The 20,635-nt window shown below is 43.0% G+C and overlaps 1 protein-coding gene across 6 annotated transcripts in view; it reads right to left on the bottom strand.

The window, feature by feature from the left end:
• LDLRAD3 (low density lipoprotein receptor class A domain containing 3) overlaps positions 1-20,342 on the bottom strand; it is a 250,725-nt gene extending 230,383 nt beyond the window's left edge. For 5 of the 6 annotated variants that reach the window (XM_053275899.1, XM_053275881.1, XM_053275870.1 and 2 more), the window contains exon 1: positions 20,059-20,342. In XM_053275899.1, the coding sequence (XP_053131874.1) occupies positions 20,059-20,296 (238 nt within the window). In that variant the 5' untranslated portion in view covers positions 20,297-20,342. Of the gene's footprint in view, positions 1-19,808; positions 20,015-20,058 lie in introns of those variants that run through there. The other variant, XM_053275919.1, reaches the window with a different exon arrangement.
• Between the last annotated feature and the right edge of the window lie 293 nt (positions 20,343-20,635).

The following is a 20,635-nucleotide window of genomic DNA, read 5'->3' on the forward strand; positions in this document are numbered from 1 at the left end:
ACATGCACGCGCTCAAAAGTGTTTGGATGTCCGCTCAGTTAATTTTAGATCCTGCTCAGGTTGAATCAGGAAGGCCCCATTCTGAATGCACGTGCACACTCACTGCCTTGATACTGCCTCCCAGAACAAAATTCATTCCGCACATAGATGAGAAAAATTAGAGGGACCACTGCTGTTGAACAACTATATCCCCGAGAGCTCTCCCTCTTCCTTATCCGACTCATCTGGATGGAGCCGAACTGATGAGTCAGGATTGGAATGAGAGTCTGAGACAGGAATGGTGGTCGTACCCTGGGGCCTGGGCAGAGTCGGGTTAGCAACTGGAAGTGCAAGAGCAGGGTCAGGGGAAGCTAATGCCAGTGGGCCTACAGGAGGGCTAAGAGGTGGAAGTAGAACCGGGAGGGGTAGTACAGGTGACGGTAGGACAGGGAGAGTGAGGGGAGGGCAGGTGGAGGTAAGCAAGGTTGCGGTCTGGAGCATTTAGGTACGGGGGGGAGACTCAAATGAAGAAGAATGGGAGACTCTACGTCTACGCCTGATGCCCATTTTCTAGTAATAAAGCAGCCACACTCAGAGGGCAGGATAGCATTCCTCCTGGGGCTGGAATCAGACGAGGAGGTGGAAAGGCATTTCCTGGGAGGTCTGGGTTTAACCAGCAAGGCTGGGGCCTTTGGGGCTGAGTTCTAGGGAGGTATGCTCTGTAAGGCCAGGGTGTTACAAAGGGCAATGCCATCCTCACCAGGGTGGATTTGATTTAAATCAAACTGATTTAAATCACGATTTAAATCACGATTTAAATCACTAGCAGGGTGGATAAAAATCAATGATTTTTTTAAAAAAATCAAAAAAATCGGATTTAAATAAAAAAAATCCAATTTAAATCCAAAAAATCCAATTTTTTTGATTTTTTTAAAAAAATCATTGATTTTTATCCACCCTGCTAGTGATTTAAATCGTGATTTAAATCGTGATTTAAATCAGTTTGATTTAAATCAAATCCACCCTGATCCTCACCCAAAAATTGCTTCAACCTATTCACCACCTAAGGAGGAATAATAGGGGCCGGCCCGAGGAGGGGAGACGGAATTACTCACAGGTGTCGGCTGGACCAGAGCATTGTTCCCGGAACTTCCCGATGGAGCTGAGTCCCGCTGATCTGTGGGATTCCCCTAGGGAGGGACTGCTGCTCCTGGGGAGGAAGCAGGGCACTTGGAATTGGAGCCAAAACCTCTTCGCTTGGCAGGATCAGGCCAAAACCTCTTCGCTTGGCAGGATCAGTAGTGGAACAGCGCAGACCAGCCAGTTCCCCCTCAGCACCTAACACCAATGGTCTTGGGGTAGGAGATACCAGGGTTTCGTCTGAAGGGTGTTGGTCGTCTGCCCCATCCTTGGAGGCTTAAAACACGGCTTAGTCCTCTGGCAAACATCTTTGATCAAAAGGCGCTCACTCAGGTACACGTATGGTGGCAGCTTCTTTTTTGTTTTTAGCAGTTTGGAAGGCTCCTTGAGATGTTTTGTCTTTTTGTGGGCTTTTCTAAGAGCCAGGGCTGCCACCTCTCTAAGGGGAGGGGGGGCCGGGTTGAAGAGGAGAAGCCAATCTAGCCTGAATGGGCAAAGTCAGTGTGTTCATAAGGGCAGGCAAATGGGGGCCTTCAGAAAGAGAACCCCTAAGGAGCTCCTCCGCACTAATTCCATGAGTGGGGAGCGTAGAGCAACAAATGGTAAAAAACATAAAAGACAAACAAGCTAAAGCCAAATCAAGCCGTATAGAAAGTTTAAAAAAAATTTTTTTTGAAGCAGAAAAGTCGTAAGGCAGCTCCTTTTCCACTCTTGCACCATCTAAGAATGGGAAGGTGGGGTTGGGGGGAGAGAAGACAAAACAGCCAAAAGAAACAAGGAAGAACTAGCCTGAAGTAAAAAGCAAAGTTCTGGCATTAGAGAGCTCTCTCCATGACCTGCAATCTTGAGCGAGACATGACCAGAACTGGGATATGGGCGCCTCCTGGTGGCAGGAAGTTACTCTGCAAATGGTCTTGTCTCTCGAGCATGCTCTCTATACAACCCATCAATGATGAGCTCCAGCATAGGGGAGGAAGTCCTAATCTCCATCACAGGGCTTGACAACTCACAGGAGTCAGCTCACCATGGCACATCGAAATTTAAGCATAGCACCTGAGCAAGCTGATGGCTGGACATAACCAAGAGCAGTGAGCAAGCAAGGTGGGGGTGGATTGCTCCCTCCTCCAGGTCATGTCAGTCCATTGCTTGCCTGTGCCATCATGGAGCAGAGGGCATAGCTGGCAATTGTGAGTCCACCCCCTCATGAAACAGACAGCAGTCCGACTCCTAAATTTTGGGGCTGACTCCTAGAACAAAAGAAATTTTGTCAAAAACTGTAGTCTAAATAGGTTTCGGCACGTCTAGGATTTTACTGATAAAAATCAGGAATTGAAGGGTTGGCATATGTGTTTGTTCCATTTAGCTGTCCTTTTTGGTTTATTATTTTAACCGACACAATAAAATATTCAGTATAGGAACATAGGAAGCTGCCATATACTGAGTCAGACCATTGTTCCATCTAGCTCAGTATTGTCTTCACAGACCGGCAGCGGCTTCTCCAAGGTTGCAGGCAGGAATCTCTCTCAGTCCTATCTTGGAGATGCCAGGGAGGGAACTTGAAACCTTCTGCTCTTCCCAGAGCAGCTTCATCCCCTGAGGGAATATCTTACAACACTCACACTTCTAGTCTCCCTTTCATATGCAAGCAGGGCGGACCTTGCTTAGCTAAGGGGACAAGTCATGCTTGCTAGGAGTTATATGTTCTTATACACAAAATTTCACATATCTTTATTTACTTTTCTGCTTTAGGCGTCTCCTGTTCTAGAAGTTTTAAGTAGTGAATCAGTGAGATGTGGAGTAAACTCAGATTTTTTTTTTCATTTAGTGATCAAAAGCAAAGAAAATGCCCTGAAAAACTAACTTTGTCATCCTTGTTACCAATGTTGTAAAGAATTAATCTGCATTTTGCTTGCCTGTAATCAGTTTTGATCCAAGACTTCCTATTTTAGTCCAGAATACAGCAGGAGAAAAGTGCTTTTTATAGCTAAGCAATTACAACTAATTATTACAAAGCAGTTTGCCTGTGGTAATAATGTGTAACTGGGTGTACATAGTAGGAGTGTGCACAAAACTTGACTTGACCTTGACTTGACCTGAAGCCCCTTCTTCTGCATGATCCCCACCGCACATTAAGATCATCTGAGGAGGTCCGTCTCCAGTTACCACCAGTTCGTCTGGTGGCGACTCAGACGTGGGCCTGCTCTGTAGCTGCTCCTGGGCTGTGGAATGCACTCCCAGCAGAAATCCGCAATTTGAATTCTTTACTGGCCTTTAGGAGTGCCCTTAAAACCTATCTGTTTGGCCTGGCCTTCCAGGGTTTTTAAATAGTCGTGATTGGTTTTAATGTTGTAACCCATTTTTCAGGGTTTTTAAATTGTTGTGATGATTTAATTACTGTTTTCTGATGTTTTAATTGTTTTACAGAGTTTTATAATTTTTGTTTTAATTTTTAACTGATTTTAATGGTTTTGTTTTAATTGTAAACCACCCTGAGCCATTTTGGAAGGGTGGTATAAAAATCGAATTAAATATATAAATAATAAAACACATTTTGCGTTTAGTTCTAAGGGCAGAATGGAACACGAGATGTCGTGCCCCATCCCACCCAGACTGTTCCAACTGCCATTTTGGATTCCACAATGGCAGCTGCACATGCGCAGCAGTCATTTTTGAATCCAAAATGGTGGCTGGACAGGATCAGGATGTTCCTCCTCAGAACAGGTTGTTCCATTCCAAGCTTGGAACAGGACCCCCTTCTTAAGGGTGTTCTGTTTGAAGCTCAGAACACTAGAAATGGCCCATTTCAAGGCAGAATGTTTCAACTCTGGAACATTCTGCACATCCCTAGAACATAAAGCAAAATGGACATTTACCTACAGCAGCACAAAAAGCTGTTATCTTCATTCTCAAATGAAACCCAGCAAATATCATAAGAATTCCTAGACTATTTTTGGACACTTTTAGATTAGATTTTTATTTCAAGATAAGCATATGGACCTGATTAAATAACCAGAGGAAAACTACTATGCAGCCAATATTTAAAAGTTATACAAAATGAAATCTTGAAATATTAATTCCCATTTCCCAGATCTTATTCACCCCACCAATCAGAAAATATAAAATAATCACATTTTCCACTAAATGTCCAAATAGTAATAATAAAAACTAAACAGTAAAGCAAATAAAGGCCTTCCGGGCTTGACAAAGTTAACATCAATACACATTTTTAGAATAAAGAAGATAAAGACATTGATAACACTAGATAAATACTATCAGCATTGGAATGAATAATCTGAAATGGAAAAATATAATTTAAGTGCATGTGTCAAACTCTTTCATGAAGGTTTCCAAGAGATCAGCCAATGGCTGCAACAATTAAAACAAGAGGTTCTGGTAAAAATGAACTGGCCTATTTTCCTTTCACTATATTAATCCCTTGCCAATTGCGGTTTTCCCAATCGCATATTTGAGTATCTGCGACTGGGAAATTGTGACCGCCCTTGCCAATCGCAACCCGAGTATCCGTGGTTTGGCGAGTTTTTTAAAAGATTTGGTGGATTGGGGGGTGGATTTCCACAGGCAAGTCTATCTATTTTTTAATATGTTGTGGTCTTTTCTTGACCGCAATCCTCCTAACCCCATTTGTCATTGCTTTCTGGCTCTCCAACCGCAAATTCACCAACCATGAGGTTTTCCAGGAATTGAACCCCTGTGGTTGGTGAGGGACAGCTGTAATCTTAATTGATAATTACCATCTTCACAAATTTGCCCACTTCCACTTCAAATGTCCATGCATCCACCATCTTAAATTGGGGTGGATGACATCACCATAAACTGTGCCATTGAGGTGCCTCTGTGTCACTAGAACTGTACTAAATTTGATCAAAATCAGTTCCCACTTGCGCTTCAAACATACACATATCTGCCATCTTGAACTGGGGTGGACAAACTATGTCCTATCATCACAAACTATGCTGAACACAGGAGTCCCTGTGTTCCTACAGCTCTTCCAAATTTGGTTCAAATCAGGAAGTTCACAAGTTAGCCCACTTGAGCCTCAAATATTCATGTGTCCACCATCTTGAATTAGGGTGGATGACATCATCAGAAGCTATGCCATTGAGATGTCCCTACAACTGTACCAAATTTGGTTCAAATCAGCCCAGGCATTGTGAAGTTGTTAGGGAGCCACGTGCGTACGTGTGCGCACACACACACACACACCTGGGTGATTTCATAAACTTCCTTTCCTTAAGTAGGCTAAAAACATTTTTTAAAATCAGCTGTGTGTGTAAATACCAGGATTTCAAGCAAATGTCCATGGTTCCTGGCCTCATTTGTAAGAGATGAAGAGGACTATAGATTGTTATGTCTCATACAAATCCCTTTAAATCTAGGCCAAACACAACTAAATTTCCCATGGAAATGTCCACTTAAGATTGGAGTTCTTTCATTTTTTCCAAAGCTGATTTTTCTGGTTTCCTGCCTGCCTCCCTCTTCATGTAAATCACTTCATCATCAAGGAGCTATTCAGTATCAGGCATGGCTGTACAAAGCAGAAGTCCTTGTTCATTTTACACAGACACTCTGGCAGGGTGCCTTCAAAGATCACATTGCATAAGAAATTCACACCTACATCAAAGATGCAAAAACAATCAGGATGCTAACTTGGAAAGGCATGTGAACAGTACTATTATGGAAAGCTTTCCTACATGAGCAATTTGGCTACTGTATAATCATTTCTGTTTTCTCATAGTGTTCCAACACAGCTATGAAGATCCAGCATTTCTATGATAAAATCATAGTAGTTATGATTTTATTCCTGTCATACGAACAGGAAACCGTTTTCAATACATTTCTTTTAGGTTAGAAGATTATCTGTGCAACATAATATCAACAAAATTATTAAACAAACAAGAGTAAGTTCCCATGTGCTTTCATGGGGTTTCCCCCCGTTAATTTTTATTTTAGGAACTAATTATCCTCTGATACTGTGAAAATTATTTTGACATGATGAACCAAGCAGAAATTTGTGCCATGCAAAAAGAACCCGTGGGTGAAATAAGCAACAACAGGTCATGAGAAGCTAAACAGTACATTAATATATTCATCTCTACTGGTGATACAGATTATAGTTTAGACAAATATGTGTTCATAAATATACTACTGATAAATAAAAATGGAAATAAAAAGGGATGGCCAAAATCACTGATAAACACAGCAAGCTCATCTAATTCTGCATCTCTGGATTTAAAAAAATGTTGTTTTATGGATCAATGGAAGAAAACTTCAATGATTCCCATACAAATTTGGGAATTATAAGACATGATCACACATTATATTCAATGAATATACAATCTGGGTACAATGGATTTGCATACAGATCTGCAGGTGTGTACAATTATTCACACATTATGGTCAAGAGACATACAGGCATCTATAAATCCACATGGCAACTCACCAGTAGCAAGTGTTCCCAGCCCTCTGGCAAGCAGGACACTCAACACCACACAGATCTCTTCACCAGAGTTCTTATTTCCACTGTCATTTTTGAGAAGGCAAGAAACAGCAGGAATCCTTTCTGAGCAGTATGAGAGAGCTCTCGCTACTTCATACCATCTCCGTATTTCAATGCAAGTGACAGAGGACCTAATGCTCCCTAAGACATCTGTTGCCAAAACAGCTTGTTTGGGGCCTGCAAACAGCATCCCTCCATGTGATTTGGAGTTGCAGGCTTGCAACCTCCATCTTGGATACCTGAGCTCATGGGATTGTGATCTCTACACATGCCCATATCTGGCACACTATGCAATATCAGTCATTTAGCACAAGCAAACACAGGGCTACACTCCCCAAGGTCAGTACAACAAATGACTGTAGGGAGTCCCTCATGGCCTCTCTTATAAAAAGGAGGAAACTAGCAAGCAGACCCGAATCAAAGAGTCCTTCACACGAGAAATAGCTAACTCCCGTCCTTGGCAATGGGATTAGCCTCATTAATCACTCCTACAACAACCCAGATAAGCATGGAACATCCCCAGTCTCCTATCACAACTTTAATGAGCTGGCAAGGACCCAGAAGTAGGGTCATTAACAGGAAAAGAAAGCTCTCTCTCCCCGAGGAAAAGATGTCCAGGTCTCAAATAAAGTTTTTGGGTTCACCCACTCAATACTTAATGCACACCTCTCAATCAGCCATTCCATCTTTTGTTTCTCAAACATCACACTCACTTGATTTGTTCGTGCAAACATGAACTTCTTTGTTACACACAGGTTTCAGCCCCTGAAGTCAGGGAACATGACTTATGCATTGCCCCAGGGCATGAATTATCCCAGATCCAAGCACATGTTTAAAGTTCTCAGAACACCCAGAGAATACTCAGAACCTACTCCAGACAAGGAGAAAGGATCCTGCTCCCACACTTACACTGACCTATACCTCGCTGGTTAGGAACATAGGAAGCTGCCATATACTGAGTCAGACCATTGGTCTATCTAGCTCAGTATTGTCTTCACAGACTGGCAGTGGTGAGGAGGGAGAGTGAGGGGATAGCCGAACCACCTGTCCACTCAGAACCGCACTCTGAGTTTAGGGTAAAATTTGTAGCTCATGCCGATGATGTTACATTACTGTTATCGAACGAAAATGAAATCTCTGTAATACTAGACCTTTTCTGGGAATATGGCAAGATCTCGGGCTCAGAATTAGATGCTGACAAAAGTGTATTTGTTAAAATGGACCCCGGACGCCAGCAATTCTCGTGCCTACTCATTTCTGAATGTAAAAGTGAAGGGGCCCCAGAGTCCAAACTGAAGTGGGTAGATACAGTAAACATTTTGGGGACTGAATATGGGATTAAGGGAAAAGTCTGCGGGGGGAAATTGGACAGATTGGGAAGAAAAAGTAATGCTTAAAATCACCATGTGGAAAAAATGGAGCCTCGCCATGTACCAGAAAGCGGTTTACATCCGGACTTACCTAATACCCCCGGTGCATAACCTGGCGGTAGTCTATCCTCCCCGCTCGATTTCCTTCAGAGAGTTGAAAGCCAGGTCTTCCGTCTATTATGGCACACAGCATCCTTCCCTTTGGCCCGTGCGGTAGCATTTAAGGAGGTTGAGCGGGGAGGCCTAGCCCTACCTGCCCTGCAACCCTATTTTGTATCTGAATTCATGTCCTACAATTTTGGATACTGGATTTTTGTGAATGTCCATAACATGTCCAACTTCCTGCAAAAAACCTGGGTCTCGCTTTTCACTCTGCATTGGCACAAGTCAGCGTGGGGCATAGCATGGTGGGGGAACGGATCTTTCAATGGTAATATCACACAAGTATTAAAAAGAGAACACCTGGACTACTTGAGAGATTTGTTATTCACACTTAAAAAATGGAAGGTTGAACCGGATCTATTTAAAGGATCCTCCTCAGTTAAGCAGCTAAGGAAAACAATTTATGGAGAGATTCTAGAAGTGGGTTTCTTTAAACCTGATTTAGAACGCAAATGCTACAAACACCGCACTTCACAGTACTTGTTGCAACCCGATCACCCTATCGCTCTCTTTAAGGAGAAAAAAGTCCCTTTCCATTCATGGGAAACAAGGTGCCGCTTATACCATCAACTACTACCACTTAATGCGGCTAAGCCATGGCTCCCAGAGGACCAGTAAGAGTGCCCTAAAATCTCCTGCAAACAGAAAGCTAGTGAGCTAGGTAAAACATTCAGGAAAACCCACTCACATTTCTTAAAAGAGTGTGTGGTAGCCAAAAGAGTGTGGCAGGGAGTAAGCAAGCTGTTAGAGTGGCCTGATTTGGAAAAACGGACTTGGGAAGAACTAACATCGGGTTTGAGCGATAGAACCTCCTTTTGAGGTCCCAGAAAGAAACCTTCAAGGAAACGGGACAGAACAGGTGCCCTCATACTAGGGAATTGGAATGTTCCCCTCCTCGTAATCAGGTTAGTAAACCTGTATGTCATTTATGCAATGCTCCTGCATAGGAATAGGGAGGGAAGACACGACCAAGAGGTTCACGCAGATGAGACAGTAAATCTCTTCTGGAAAAGTGTGTATGGTTATGTGCAAAAAGACAAGAGTATCTCTTCTAAACAGCAATGGGACAAATTGTGGAAATGGACGTTGGACGTAACCCCCCCGATTACCTGATGTGCCTTGAAATCCCCCACCCCCGAGTTACAGTACTACCAGCATATACTTCATAACCTTGTGGGTTTCCAAATCATTGTGTGTAAATCTTTGTAGATATATCATGTACAAACAACCACTTTATATATAATTGTGCTTTGGCAACGTACTGTATGTCTTGGTAGTTTGTTGGTTCAATAAAAAAGTCTTGTCCTATTAAAAAAATAAAATCTTATCCTAACTTGGAGATGCCAAGGAAGGAATTTGGAGCCTAGATGCTCTCCCCAGAGCAGTTCCATCCCCTGAGGGGAATATATTACAGTGCTCACATTTATGGTCTCTCATTCAAATGGAACTGCCCCTGCTTAGCTAAAGGGACAAGTCATGCTTGCATGTTTTTCACCCCTTGAGTGGTCACACTGAGCTACTTGCCTCTTCTTTTTCCTGCCTTTCTGCTCTATGCCTGTGAGGTCTGCCTGGGTATTTTCCTGCAAATACAGCGATCGGACCAGCAACACGCATCAGGAGCAGTGTTCCCTTAATAGGGATTCTCATCCCCAGCTGCAATATAGCCTTTGCTAGAGAATTATGGGAGTTGTAATCGATAACATCTGGGAATCTCTGGTAGAGGGAACACTGATCAGGAGTGGTTATATTAACTTCTGATCCCTTTAAAACTCCTCGTCCCCTTCTCTTTCCTCCTTTTAGCCTGCATTTTAGTCCTTTCTCTAGTAAGCCTTAAGCTGATTCATTGATAATCTGGACCTTAAACTAAAACACATCTCCTTGAGATTCTTCTTATTACTGCTAGTTAGAATTGTATTGCTTTTCCTAATCACCTTTTTCTTTTCCTGTACCCCTTTTATCCTTATATAAATCTGATTGCATTTGCTTAAATTGATACTGTAGTATACTGCTCCATATAGTCCTGTTGATTCCCCACACTAGTCCAAAGGTAGGGGGGAAAGGAAAGATTGTGCTTTCAAGTCAGTGTCGACTCCTGGAGACCACAGAGCCATGTGGTTTTCATGGTAGAATACAGGAGTGGTTTACCATCACCTTCCTCCCACGCAGTATGAGATGTTGTCTTTGCAGTTATCACTGAAGTGAGCATCCACTTCCAGCACCTTTCTATACCGCTGCTGCCCAATATAGGTGACTAGAAATATATATTTACTAGGCACAGTCTGGGAAGCACACCAGTGGGGATTCAAACTAAAAGACTCTTGCTCCCTAAGCAAGCTGCTTCCCCACTGCGGGAGTATTTAGGCTGGCAGCACTCTGGGACAGTTCCATTAATACTTCTGCCCATTTGACAGGAAAAGAACTGAGGGGAAAGAAGGGGTTGGTAATACCCACAAATAATAGCTTGCTAGTGAGCTAAGGCTAAATCTGTGGGTCCCTGCACACGTACAGTAGTTGAAGTGAGGGAGCCTGCAACCAAATTCATTTTTTTAAATGAATACATGAGCACAAGGATTGAGCAGGGTGGGTGGGGTGGAGCAACTGGCCCTATCCATCCCCAACACAGCATCCTTCCAGTGGCTGTTGCTGGTGTCTATCTTATGTTTCTTTTTTAAACTGTGTGCCCTTTGGGGACAGGGAGCCATTTAATTTAATTTAATTTAATTTAATTTAATTTAATTTAATTTAATTTAATTTAATTTATTTATTTATTTATATCTGTGTAAACCGCTTTGGGGACTTTTGTTAAAAGCGGTACATAAACATTTGTCGTTGTTGCATTCTGAACACTTCATTCCTAATCGTTACGGTGGGGCTTGATTACTCAGAGGACTGCAGCAGGCAGGTGGAGAATGTCTCCTGTGTGTTTGCTTCACACCTTTTCGACCTAGGTGTGAGATGGCAGGTTCTTGGGAAGTTGAGTGAAAGGTTGGTATATATTTTCAATGTCGGAAACATTTTGCAAGGCTGAGAAGCTACTGTCCAACTTGTTAATATGATGAACATGAAGTGCTCTGATGTTAATGGTGACAGGAAAACTATTTGGAGTTATTTGTGATTTACCCATTTTATCCTATTTCTTTCAGAGAATAATAATTGAGCAAAGGCATCCTGTCCTACTAGTTTGGTGAAGTGACTAAGCAGCAGACCTGCCTGCCTATGAATTTAAAAGCAAGCGGGAAGCATATGGGCAAAGCTGTTGCTAGGCAGACAACAAAAAGAAAGAAATGTTCTGCACCACCTACAGCAGGCCTGCACAACATAAGGCCTGGGGGCCGGATCTGGCCCACAGGGGCTCTTTTGCTGGCCCCAGGTATGGGCCCAAAGTTTTATGGTGCCTGAGGTGAAGTGGAAAAATGCTGCCTTGCCCCATGGTCCTGGTAGGGGTCAGCCCCCTTTCAAAATTAAGCTTTTAAAGGGCATGAGGGGCACGGAGGTGGAGAGGTTGCTAGCAGCCTCCTCTTCTTTCCTAATGTTGTGGTTAATAATTGCTTTCATTAATATTTTAATGAGTAATTAATAATTGCTCTCATTTATATTTAATAATTAATTTTAAAGTAATCATTAATGTGCTGAACATTTACCTTGGCCCCCACACACCAAGTCCTGGCTAGTTCTGGCCAACTGGGCTATTTGAGTTGTGCACCCCTGACCTACAGTCTACAGTGGCTTTCTTTCACTTCTGATCTAGGCTGGCATTTCTGCAGAGGGGCGTACTGCTAACTCAGCACATTTAAAGAATTAAGATTGCAAGCAGCCCAAACCAAGATTTTCAATTCAAGCATAACATAGGGCACAAGACAAACTGGTTAAAAAACCAACTTCAAACCATGTAGCCAAATCATGATTTATCACTCCAAAATAAAACCATGGTTTGCTTACCAATGCTGGTTTGGATTTTCAAACTAACCACCAGTACACAAAACACACATGTATAGCTATACTATATCTGAACCCAGATACTGGCAGAACACAAAATAGAGGAGTACTTGGTCAATAAATTGAAGAAAAATTTAAAAAGGACTGTAAAACTACAGCTATTAAGCAATAATGCAGGCTGCTGGGACTCAGATACTGATCCCTCCACTACAATTGTGATCTGTTGTATGGTTATATCACCACTTTTCTTCATGCTATTTAATCAATACCATTCATTCCCTGGATTTCCAGTCTTCTACAGGTCTTGTTTAGAGCTGTTTTTGCATGATTTTGTTCAGTATTTAGAAAATAATGTTGATCATGACACATGAGCAATTGGACAAAAACCTTTCACAGGTTGGGTATGATTGTATCAGTTAGAAAGATTTTGCATGCAGATCAGAGATGTGAGGTTGGAATTTTTCTGCAGAAAAATGCCAAAATTGAGCTTGCACCCCTAATTTATTTTTCGGTAGACAAGCTTTATTTATAAAAATTCATTGTTACATAATATATATTGGATGAATAATATTGATATATTATTCTGTTTATCAATGAAAAGTTCCCAAAGCAGTTTACATAAGAAAAGAACAAAAATATTCCCTGTTCCCAAAGAGAACAATCTAAAAGAAACACAAAGTAGACATCAGCAGACACCTCTGTAGGAACACCTCTGTGCTGGGACTGAATAGGATCCGTTGCTCTTAAAAGAAAATTACCACTCTAAAAAGGTGTCTCTTTACCAAATTACCAACATTTAGCTAGCTAAAATCCTAACAAAGCGCATGCATTAGGAGGCTCTGAGTGGATACAATAGGAGCCAGTGGACAACTCCCTCATGCATAATGTTGTGTGCAACTCCTCCTCCATGCATGCTGTTGTGCCAATGGGCAAAATTTCCAGGATTTGCCTGTATTCTAAAAGTGCTCTGTTAAGGAACACATTGCTGACCCTCAGTGGTCCCACGGACACAGAGCCTCCTAACGTGCATGCTTTGTTAATTTGAATGTTAGCTTTAGATCTGTAAACAGGAGGGTAATATGGCGGTGGTAGTTAAAACCAAATATATAGGTAAACAACATGCTAAATCAGATTGCAATCTTAGGGCATCAGGAAAATGTGCACAGTAAAATTCTGAGAGCGAAGAATTATGCGATGAGGAAAACAATTACATAATTTCCCCAGAAAGTTTTCTTGAAATTTTTTCAGATTTTTTTCCTATTCAAAATTTTTGAGAAAACCCACATTTCTGATACAGCTCTAACTATTAATGGCCAACATCCAGTGCAGTATCACATATCGTAACACTGTGCTGTGGGGCTGCAGTGCCCTTCAAAGGCAGCATTGGGGCTGCACAAAATGAGGAGTCGTGCAAGCTGCACTTCCACAGATTTCCACATTGTCCTGAATGGGGAAATTTATAGAAGTACTGCTCGCGCAACCACTCATTTTACACAGTCCCAGTGGTGCCTTTTAAGAGTGCAGCAGCCCCACAGTACAGTGTTATGGACATATAACTCCATGCTGATCCTTGGAGAATGAAATTCAACACAGCAGCATAATTTCTGCCATGTTTCATAACTGGAATGAATCTGCATAACCATTTCATGATGCTGTTTCAAAGCAAAGGAGCTCCTCTAGATGTGATCGACATCATAGGGTTGTTGGGTTTTTTAAACACACTAAGGCCAGGACAGAATGGAATAATACAAATGGTTGTGGTCACTCAGACTTCCAGGGAACCACTTTTTTTCCTTCTGAAGTTAAGACTTTCCTTTGAAGAGTCATGGCTGACATCCTGATGAAGTGCACAGGTAATGAAGTATTGCAAGGATATGACTGGGATTCATGCAACTCCCCTAGTTCCTCTACATGTACACTGTTGTACATGAAACATCATAGTTCTACTTGCATTCCAGAAGCAATCTGGAAGAGAGGAAACACACTGCTGTCCCTCATTACCCATGTGCTTTGTTAGTCAGGATGTCAGCCCTATATTAAATATTCATCACTAATCAGAAAAGTGACAACGATTTACATCACTTCTAGTAAAAGGCAATGAAGGCAGAAACTGCTGAAGATTATCTTTCAAGAATTGTACTGCCGCAAAGAAGGACCCATAGTACTATGACGTATTGTGACTGTATTCATTGTGTCAAGGACTTGCACAGGTCTAGGAGAGCTTTTGAAACTCTCTTGAAATTCCTTGCTTACTCAGCAGAAATGTTCAAGGGGATATTGAGGATTTATTGTTGATTCTACTTAGTCTTCTCTTGTTAATTTCATAAATTTGACTTGGTAATTATTCAGGAACAAGCAGTGGTCCCTTAACTTTAATAGATAAGTTAAAGGGAAGACATTTTCAATAAGACTATATGAAAAGAATGCAACTGTTGATCCAAATGTTGTTAAGCATTATTCAGTTCAGTGAAACCACAAAATATTTTTCCCAATATAAAAGCAAATTTAATTACTTATATATGTGTGCATGCTTTTCAAAACTGTTTATACAGCAAACAAAACAGGGTAGTCCCCTGTTCCAAAATGGCTCACAATCTAAAAAGAAACACAAGGGAGACATCTCTGCAGCTGCAGGGAAGGTGTACTGGACTGAATAAGAACAGTTGCGACCCCCTTGCTAAATATAAGAGAAGCAGCACTTGAAGAGTTGCCTCTTTGCCCAGCTAGCAGGGAATGATACTTCAAACAGCAAGACTCTGCTTCAGTACATCAAAGTTGACATGTTACACCTCTTCATAAAAGGGTGAAATAATGGAACTAGGGAACATGCACTTTAATGCAGCCTCACAAATGCTGCCTCCCCCGCCCCACCATGACTAGTCACAGCAACTGCACTAACCCATGCACCCTTATATCCTCAGAAGATGTGCAGACTTGCAGAAACACATCCTAATGTCAAGAAATCATTTCAAACTGAATTACCACATATTCACACTGAGAACCTGCAGGTTATCTGATTTGCAAACAAAGAATGGGGTGCAAACATCTAAAAGGGTATGGGCTATTAAATCATTAACACAAACTCTTAATAGGAGAGGACTCTGCCCAGTCCTGTGCTGTCCCATCTCAGACCACTTGCTGGACTGGCTCCTTCCATTTAGGAAGCATGACTGATGGTGGGACTACATTTCCCAACAACTCTTGAGTTGTTCCATCTGCTGTTTTAAATAAGATTACATTTCTCTCCTGTTGCCTCTACCTGCCACCCCTTCTCTCTTCCCACTCCCCTGTTTCTCTCCCCACCACCCCATTTATCTTTCTGCAGAGAGCAGCTGGGTGTGGGCTTGCCAAGTAACTTTGAACAAGGACTCCAAAGAATTGTGGACTCCAGGCAGGTGCAGGCACTTGCTGTGGGCGGGGACTATGTGTGAAAATATGGCATATGTCATGAAAATCAGAGTGGGTGTGGGCTGGACTGTAATCCAATCAAAAACAAATGAAAAGTTTGAAAAACAGTGGACTGACTGACAAGCGGTATAGGTGTGACAGAAACGAGCCACTGGTGTGTACACTTTCACATCCAACTTGTTCTAAAATATTCCAGAAACTATAATGAAGACATGCTATAGAACCAGTGAACAAAGCAAAGAATGAACGGATGGAAGGAAACAGTGTGATTTCAACAACATGAAAATTGTTGTATTACTCTAAAATTGATCTCCTATTGAGGCAACTCTCAATTAAAGGAAGACTATCAATGGAACACAGTGGTGTCTGCTACAGTTATTATTGATACACCGAAGGAGAAGTTGAAAACAACTACTAGACATTGTGAGTGTGAAGTTAAGAGAATTTTCATTTTAGAGAAAATATAAAGCTATACAACTGACAACCAAATACTAGGTACACAGCCAGATCAGTTTGTTCTGTTCTAAAAATCTATAACTATTGCTCAAAGAGTAGGAATCTGGAAGTTCTGATATTTCTGTACAAGCTTTGCATCTATCCAGTAGCATTATTTGATTAGTCTAATGTTCTGAGCTCCAAACAAACCAGAACTGACAAAGTCTATTATCCTGAAATGCAACACTGATGACCAGTAACAAGTTGTCATTGAGGGGGACAATTAAATACTTGGAAGAGGAAGCATTCTTCCGTGTAAAATTGTATAGACAAAGAAGGAGAAATCCTGTGACACTGACAATTGCAACAAGTTATATAGCAAAAAAAAAAAAAAAAAAAGCTCATCAATTGTCTGATGGCTATAAAGCCGTTCCTTAGTCAAGGACATTACTCATTTAAACCAACTGAATCACAGGATCTGAGCAGTGTTCCTTCTAATAAGGAGCCCCAGATGTTGATGACTACAACTCCCAGAATCCCCAAGCAAAGGCCATTGCAGCTGGGGATTCTGGGAGTTGTAGTCAACATCTGGGAATCCCTGTGAAAGGGAACAGTGGATCTGAGGCTTTATTTTCACCAAACATGCATCTGTAACTTTAGCACTTAGCACTCACATTTATATACCGCTCTATAGCCGGAGCTCTCTAAGCGGTTTACAATGATTTAGCATATTGCCCCAAACATTCTGGGTAAAGCAACTTTAGAGTAAAGCAACAAGATGAGGGAACACACTGGCAGCACACTTTCATGAAAGAGGATTCACTGTCATTCAAACTCCAGGTGATGCTGATGTGAAAATAGATCAGACTGCTGTGGAATTCTCAGAGTGTTCCAACAGTCATAGCAGGCAGTACATATCTCCTAGTACTACTTTGCTACCTCTTAAGTTTATCAAGTAGACAATTATACTGTGCTCCTGAGCCAAAGAAGAACAGCACACCTGAGTATGGGGCAAAGTATGCAAAACTTCTGGGTTAAGAAATGTCCTATCGTTTTTTGTTCACGCATAACAGGCTAGGATTCTACTTCCACATTACACGGCATTGTAAATTATAGCACTGGGAAAAGTTTACTCTGAAATCTTTGATTTCAGTTTTCTCTAAAAGAATGTAACAAAAGCCAACATCAAGACACCTGGAGAGGAAAAAAGACATTTATATTACATTGTGACACACACACAAGAATTCTAGATGAGCTTTGCAAACACATTTTTAATCACAAGTCGTTACAGAAAAATCCTTTATAAACCCTCAGCGGCTTCTGTCAACATCTATTGCAAAAAAGTATCACTGGTACAGGGTTTATTACCAAGTACAAATGCAGACAAGAGACAAAGTGGAAAAGAAAAATCCATGAAAAGAATGATACATGCTGAAATAAGAGATTTACCTACAAGCACCACCACCACCACTGCTTGATAATGCTAAATATTCCTGCAAAAGGAACTGCAAGAGTTCTAAAACTGCAGTATATGTTATATGCAATATATATGCAGTTGCAGTATATGTGGACTGGTTTATAGTGGTCTGCAATGCTCTGATGGTGAAAAAGTGTAGCAATGTTTGATCAAGAAAATTCTTACAAAGAGATTTTGCCAGTCTTCTCAAGGAGCCAGCATGGTGTAGTGGCTAGAGTGCTGGACTAGGACCAGGGAGACCCGAGTTCAAATCCCCATTCAGCAATGAGACTTCCTTGGTGTCTCTGGGCCAGTCACTTTTCTCTCAGCCTAACCTACTTCACAGGGTTGTTGTGAGGAGAAACTTAAGTATGTAGTCCACTGCTCAGGGCACCTTGGAGGAAGTGCAGGATATAAAAATGTAAAAATAAATAAATGAATAAATAAAATTAATTCTAGTGTGCTGGAACAGCTTTTGGGAAGTGGGCTGTAGCCCAATGGTACAGCACCTGCTTTGCACACACAAGGTCCCAGGCATCTCCAGGTAGGCTGGGAGATGTTCCTGCCTGCAACCTTGGAGAAGCTGCTGCTAGTCAGTGTAGAGACAGTACTGAGCTAGATATACTAGTGGACTGACTCAGTAGAAGGCAGCTTCCTGTGTTTCCAACATAAATGCTTACTATGTTTTTCTTTCAGATTGGGGGAAAAATATTCTCTGTGCACAAACTTAACACCTTCTGAATTTTCTCAACTCAATCATTATACCAAAATCGCTTAAGGTTTTGTACTAGGTTATGTTGAAGAATCTGCACTAAATGCTTTCTACACATCAAACGGTGCCACTTTAGTCTGGACTGAGTGGATGAAACTGAAATGGGATGGGAAAGCTCTCACTTTGCAGCAGGTAGGCTGGATTACTGGCCCCTTTCAACTTATGTTATCATGAGGCAGTCTTTCAGGTTCACCTCTCCACAGGTACACACATATTCTCCCCCCCACCCACCCACCAGAGACACATTTAATGTTGCTAAGCATCCCTTTCTATCCGGCCGGGAGTACTCTACAGCCACCATTATAGTGCAGGATTTAATACAAAGACATTTCACTTACAGTTTACCAGCTGCATATTTGGACTGTGTAAGAGTATCTTTCTGGGCAATCTGCAAACTTCCACATGCACACAATTTCCACTTACAATAAGTAAGTGGCAGCCAGATGTGTTGCCATACCTGGCGATAAGCTCTGACACTATCAGGAGTGAACCAGAGTTAGGAAAGAACTCATAACAAAACTCAAGAAGTGACACAACTACAGAAGTAAAATAAGTTACAGACAAAATTTTCCCCTTCCAAAAGGAAGAATGTTAATGTGCTCTCACAATAAAAAAAAACCAGACACTTCCTTCAGGAAAGACATGTGGTTCCTATACTTTTTATCAAAAGCAGAGGGTCCCACCTGCAAACAAGTCAGCATAATGTACCTGACACATTTACATCACAGGCAAAAGAAGTCTCACACAAAAAGTCACAAGTGGTGCTTTAGCCCCTTATCAGTCTGAACTGGAACCACTTTGGAAAGTCAAAGAGAGAGCACAAGTTTGCAATTTCTTGGGTATGTGTGTTTATATTATTTATACAAGAACACAGAACTGAGTGTTGGTCAAACAATATGACTGCCAGAGAAGACAAGAACTGTAAGCCACATTGTAGCTGGGGGCGAGGGAGAACCTACAGAAATGATTCAGAATTAAAATGTTTCAGAAGAACGGGGCAGTCAGTCCACCAAAGAGACAAGCCAGGATACCTCGCAGACTAGCTTGACCCACAGGGAGTGGGGGGACTGGGACAAACGCAGGTTACTGCGTGTAATGGCCCCCATATGGGGCTAAGTACCCTCGTATGTATAACTCTAGTGTGGGAGAGTTGCTTTTCTGTCCTTCCCTCGACTGCCAGACTACGCTGGTGGCCTCTTAAGCAAATGCCCTGCGCCCCGTGGGGTTTGTGTTGTGTTAGGTTCTCCTGCAGCCTAGACCTGTCTTACCATGTCCATCCTGCAGCCTAAGCATATTTTACCCCATACAACTCTCCCTCCGCAGGGTTTGTGGCCAACAAGTTAGGACAGGCTGAGGGGACCCCAAGGAGGGGCACCTCTGTATTGCAAGAAGGGTCCCTCCCACCAGGCACCCGCCTCCAACCCGAAGCACGAGAGGTCCTCCCCCACGCCCCCGCCCCCCCCCCTCCCGTCCCCTTCCCTTCCTCCAGCAGCACGGCTTTCTTCAGCCTCAGAGCTTCTGGCGGCGTGCGTCCCCTTCCCTTCCTCCAGCAGCGCCGCTTTCTTCAGCCTCGGAGCTTCTCGCCCTTCCCCACCCGCGAAGCCCCCCTCTCCTCGCCCAGCTCCCACTCACCCGCCGAGCCCAGGAGCAACCACAGCAGCCACATTGCCCCAGCGCGGCGGCCACTCAGCAAACTTTTGGAACTCTTCCGAGCGCCTCCGACTCTCGGCCGGAGCCCAGCCCAGGCCCAGGCTGCTGTGCGGGCGAACGGGCGGGGGAAGAGGAGGAGGAGGAGGAGGGCCGAGGGGAGGCTCCCGCCCAGCCAGCCAGCCGGACCCTCCCGCCCAGCCTGCCGCCTGCGCTCTCACACTTTCACACACACCCTCCTCAGCTCCTGGCGGCGCGGAGAGCAGCCACCGCATCGGCGCCGCTGATCCCAGGCAGCCTCTCTCCCCTCTGCCCGGCGGCGCTCCAGTTTCCCCAGTGCAGCAGGAGCTGTTTCCGTCCTCTCTCCAGTCCTCGCAGATCTTGAGCTCGGAAGGCGCTGAAGCTCTAGGATGCTGCTTTCGCGCCCGAGCGAGCAAGTCCCTTCGGACTACTCCCTGCTGGGAAACGTGCATTAGGCTGCGCTACGCAGCTGCAATTCTGGACTTGCATACTTCGTAAACCCGCAAAGCCCTTGGGGCTGGCCTGGGCACCAGAACAGGCTCAGGCTGCTTGTGAGAGTCAAGCTCCGTAGGCCCTTGGAGGGGGCGGGGAAAGGATTCTGCCTCTGCTTGGAGAGACTTTCTGGGGTGCAACTCTGACTGTGGAAATAGCATTTAGGGCTGAGCCCTGATGAGCCGTGGTCATCACTCCTGCTTTTAGAATCGCTGCGCTGGTTCTTGGTGAAATACAAAGTGCAAGTGAGCACTTTAACCAGGCTTTTGGCAGATGTTTTAAATTGTTTTGTTTTTAAT

This window comes from Hemicordylus capensis, chromosome 1 (genome assembly GCF_027244095.1).
Source record: "Hemicordylus capensis ecotype Gifberg chromosome 1, rHemCap1.1.pri, whole genome shotgun sequence".
Lineage (NCBI taxonomy): Eukaryota > Metazoa > Chordata > Lepidosauria > Squamata > Cordylidae > Hemicordylus > Hemicordylus capensis.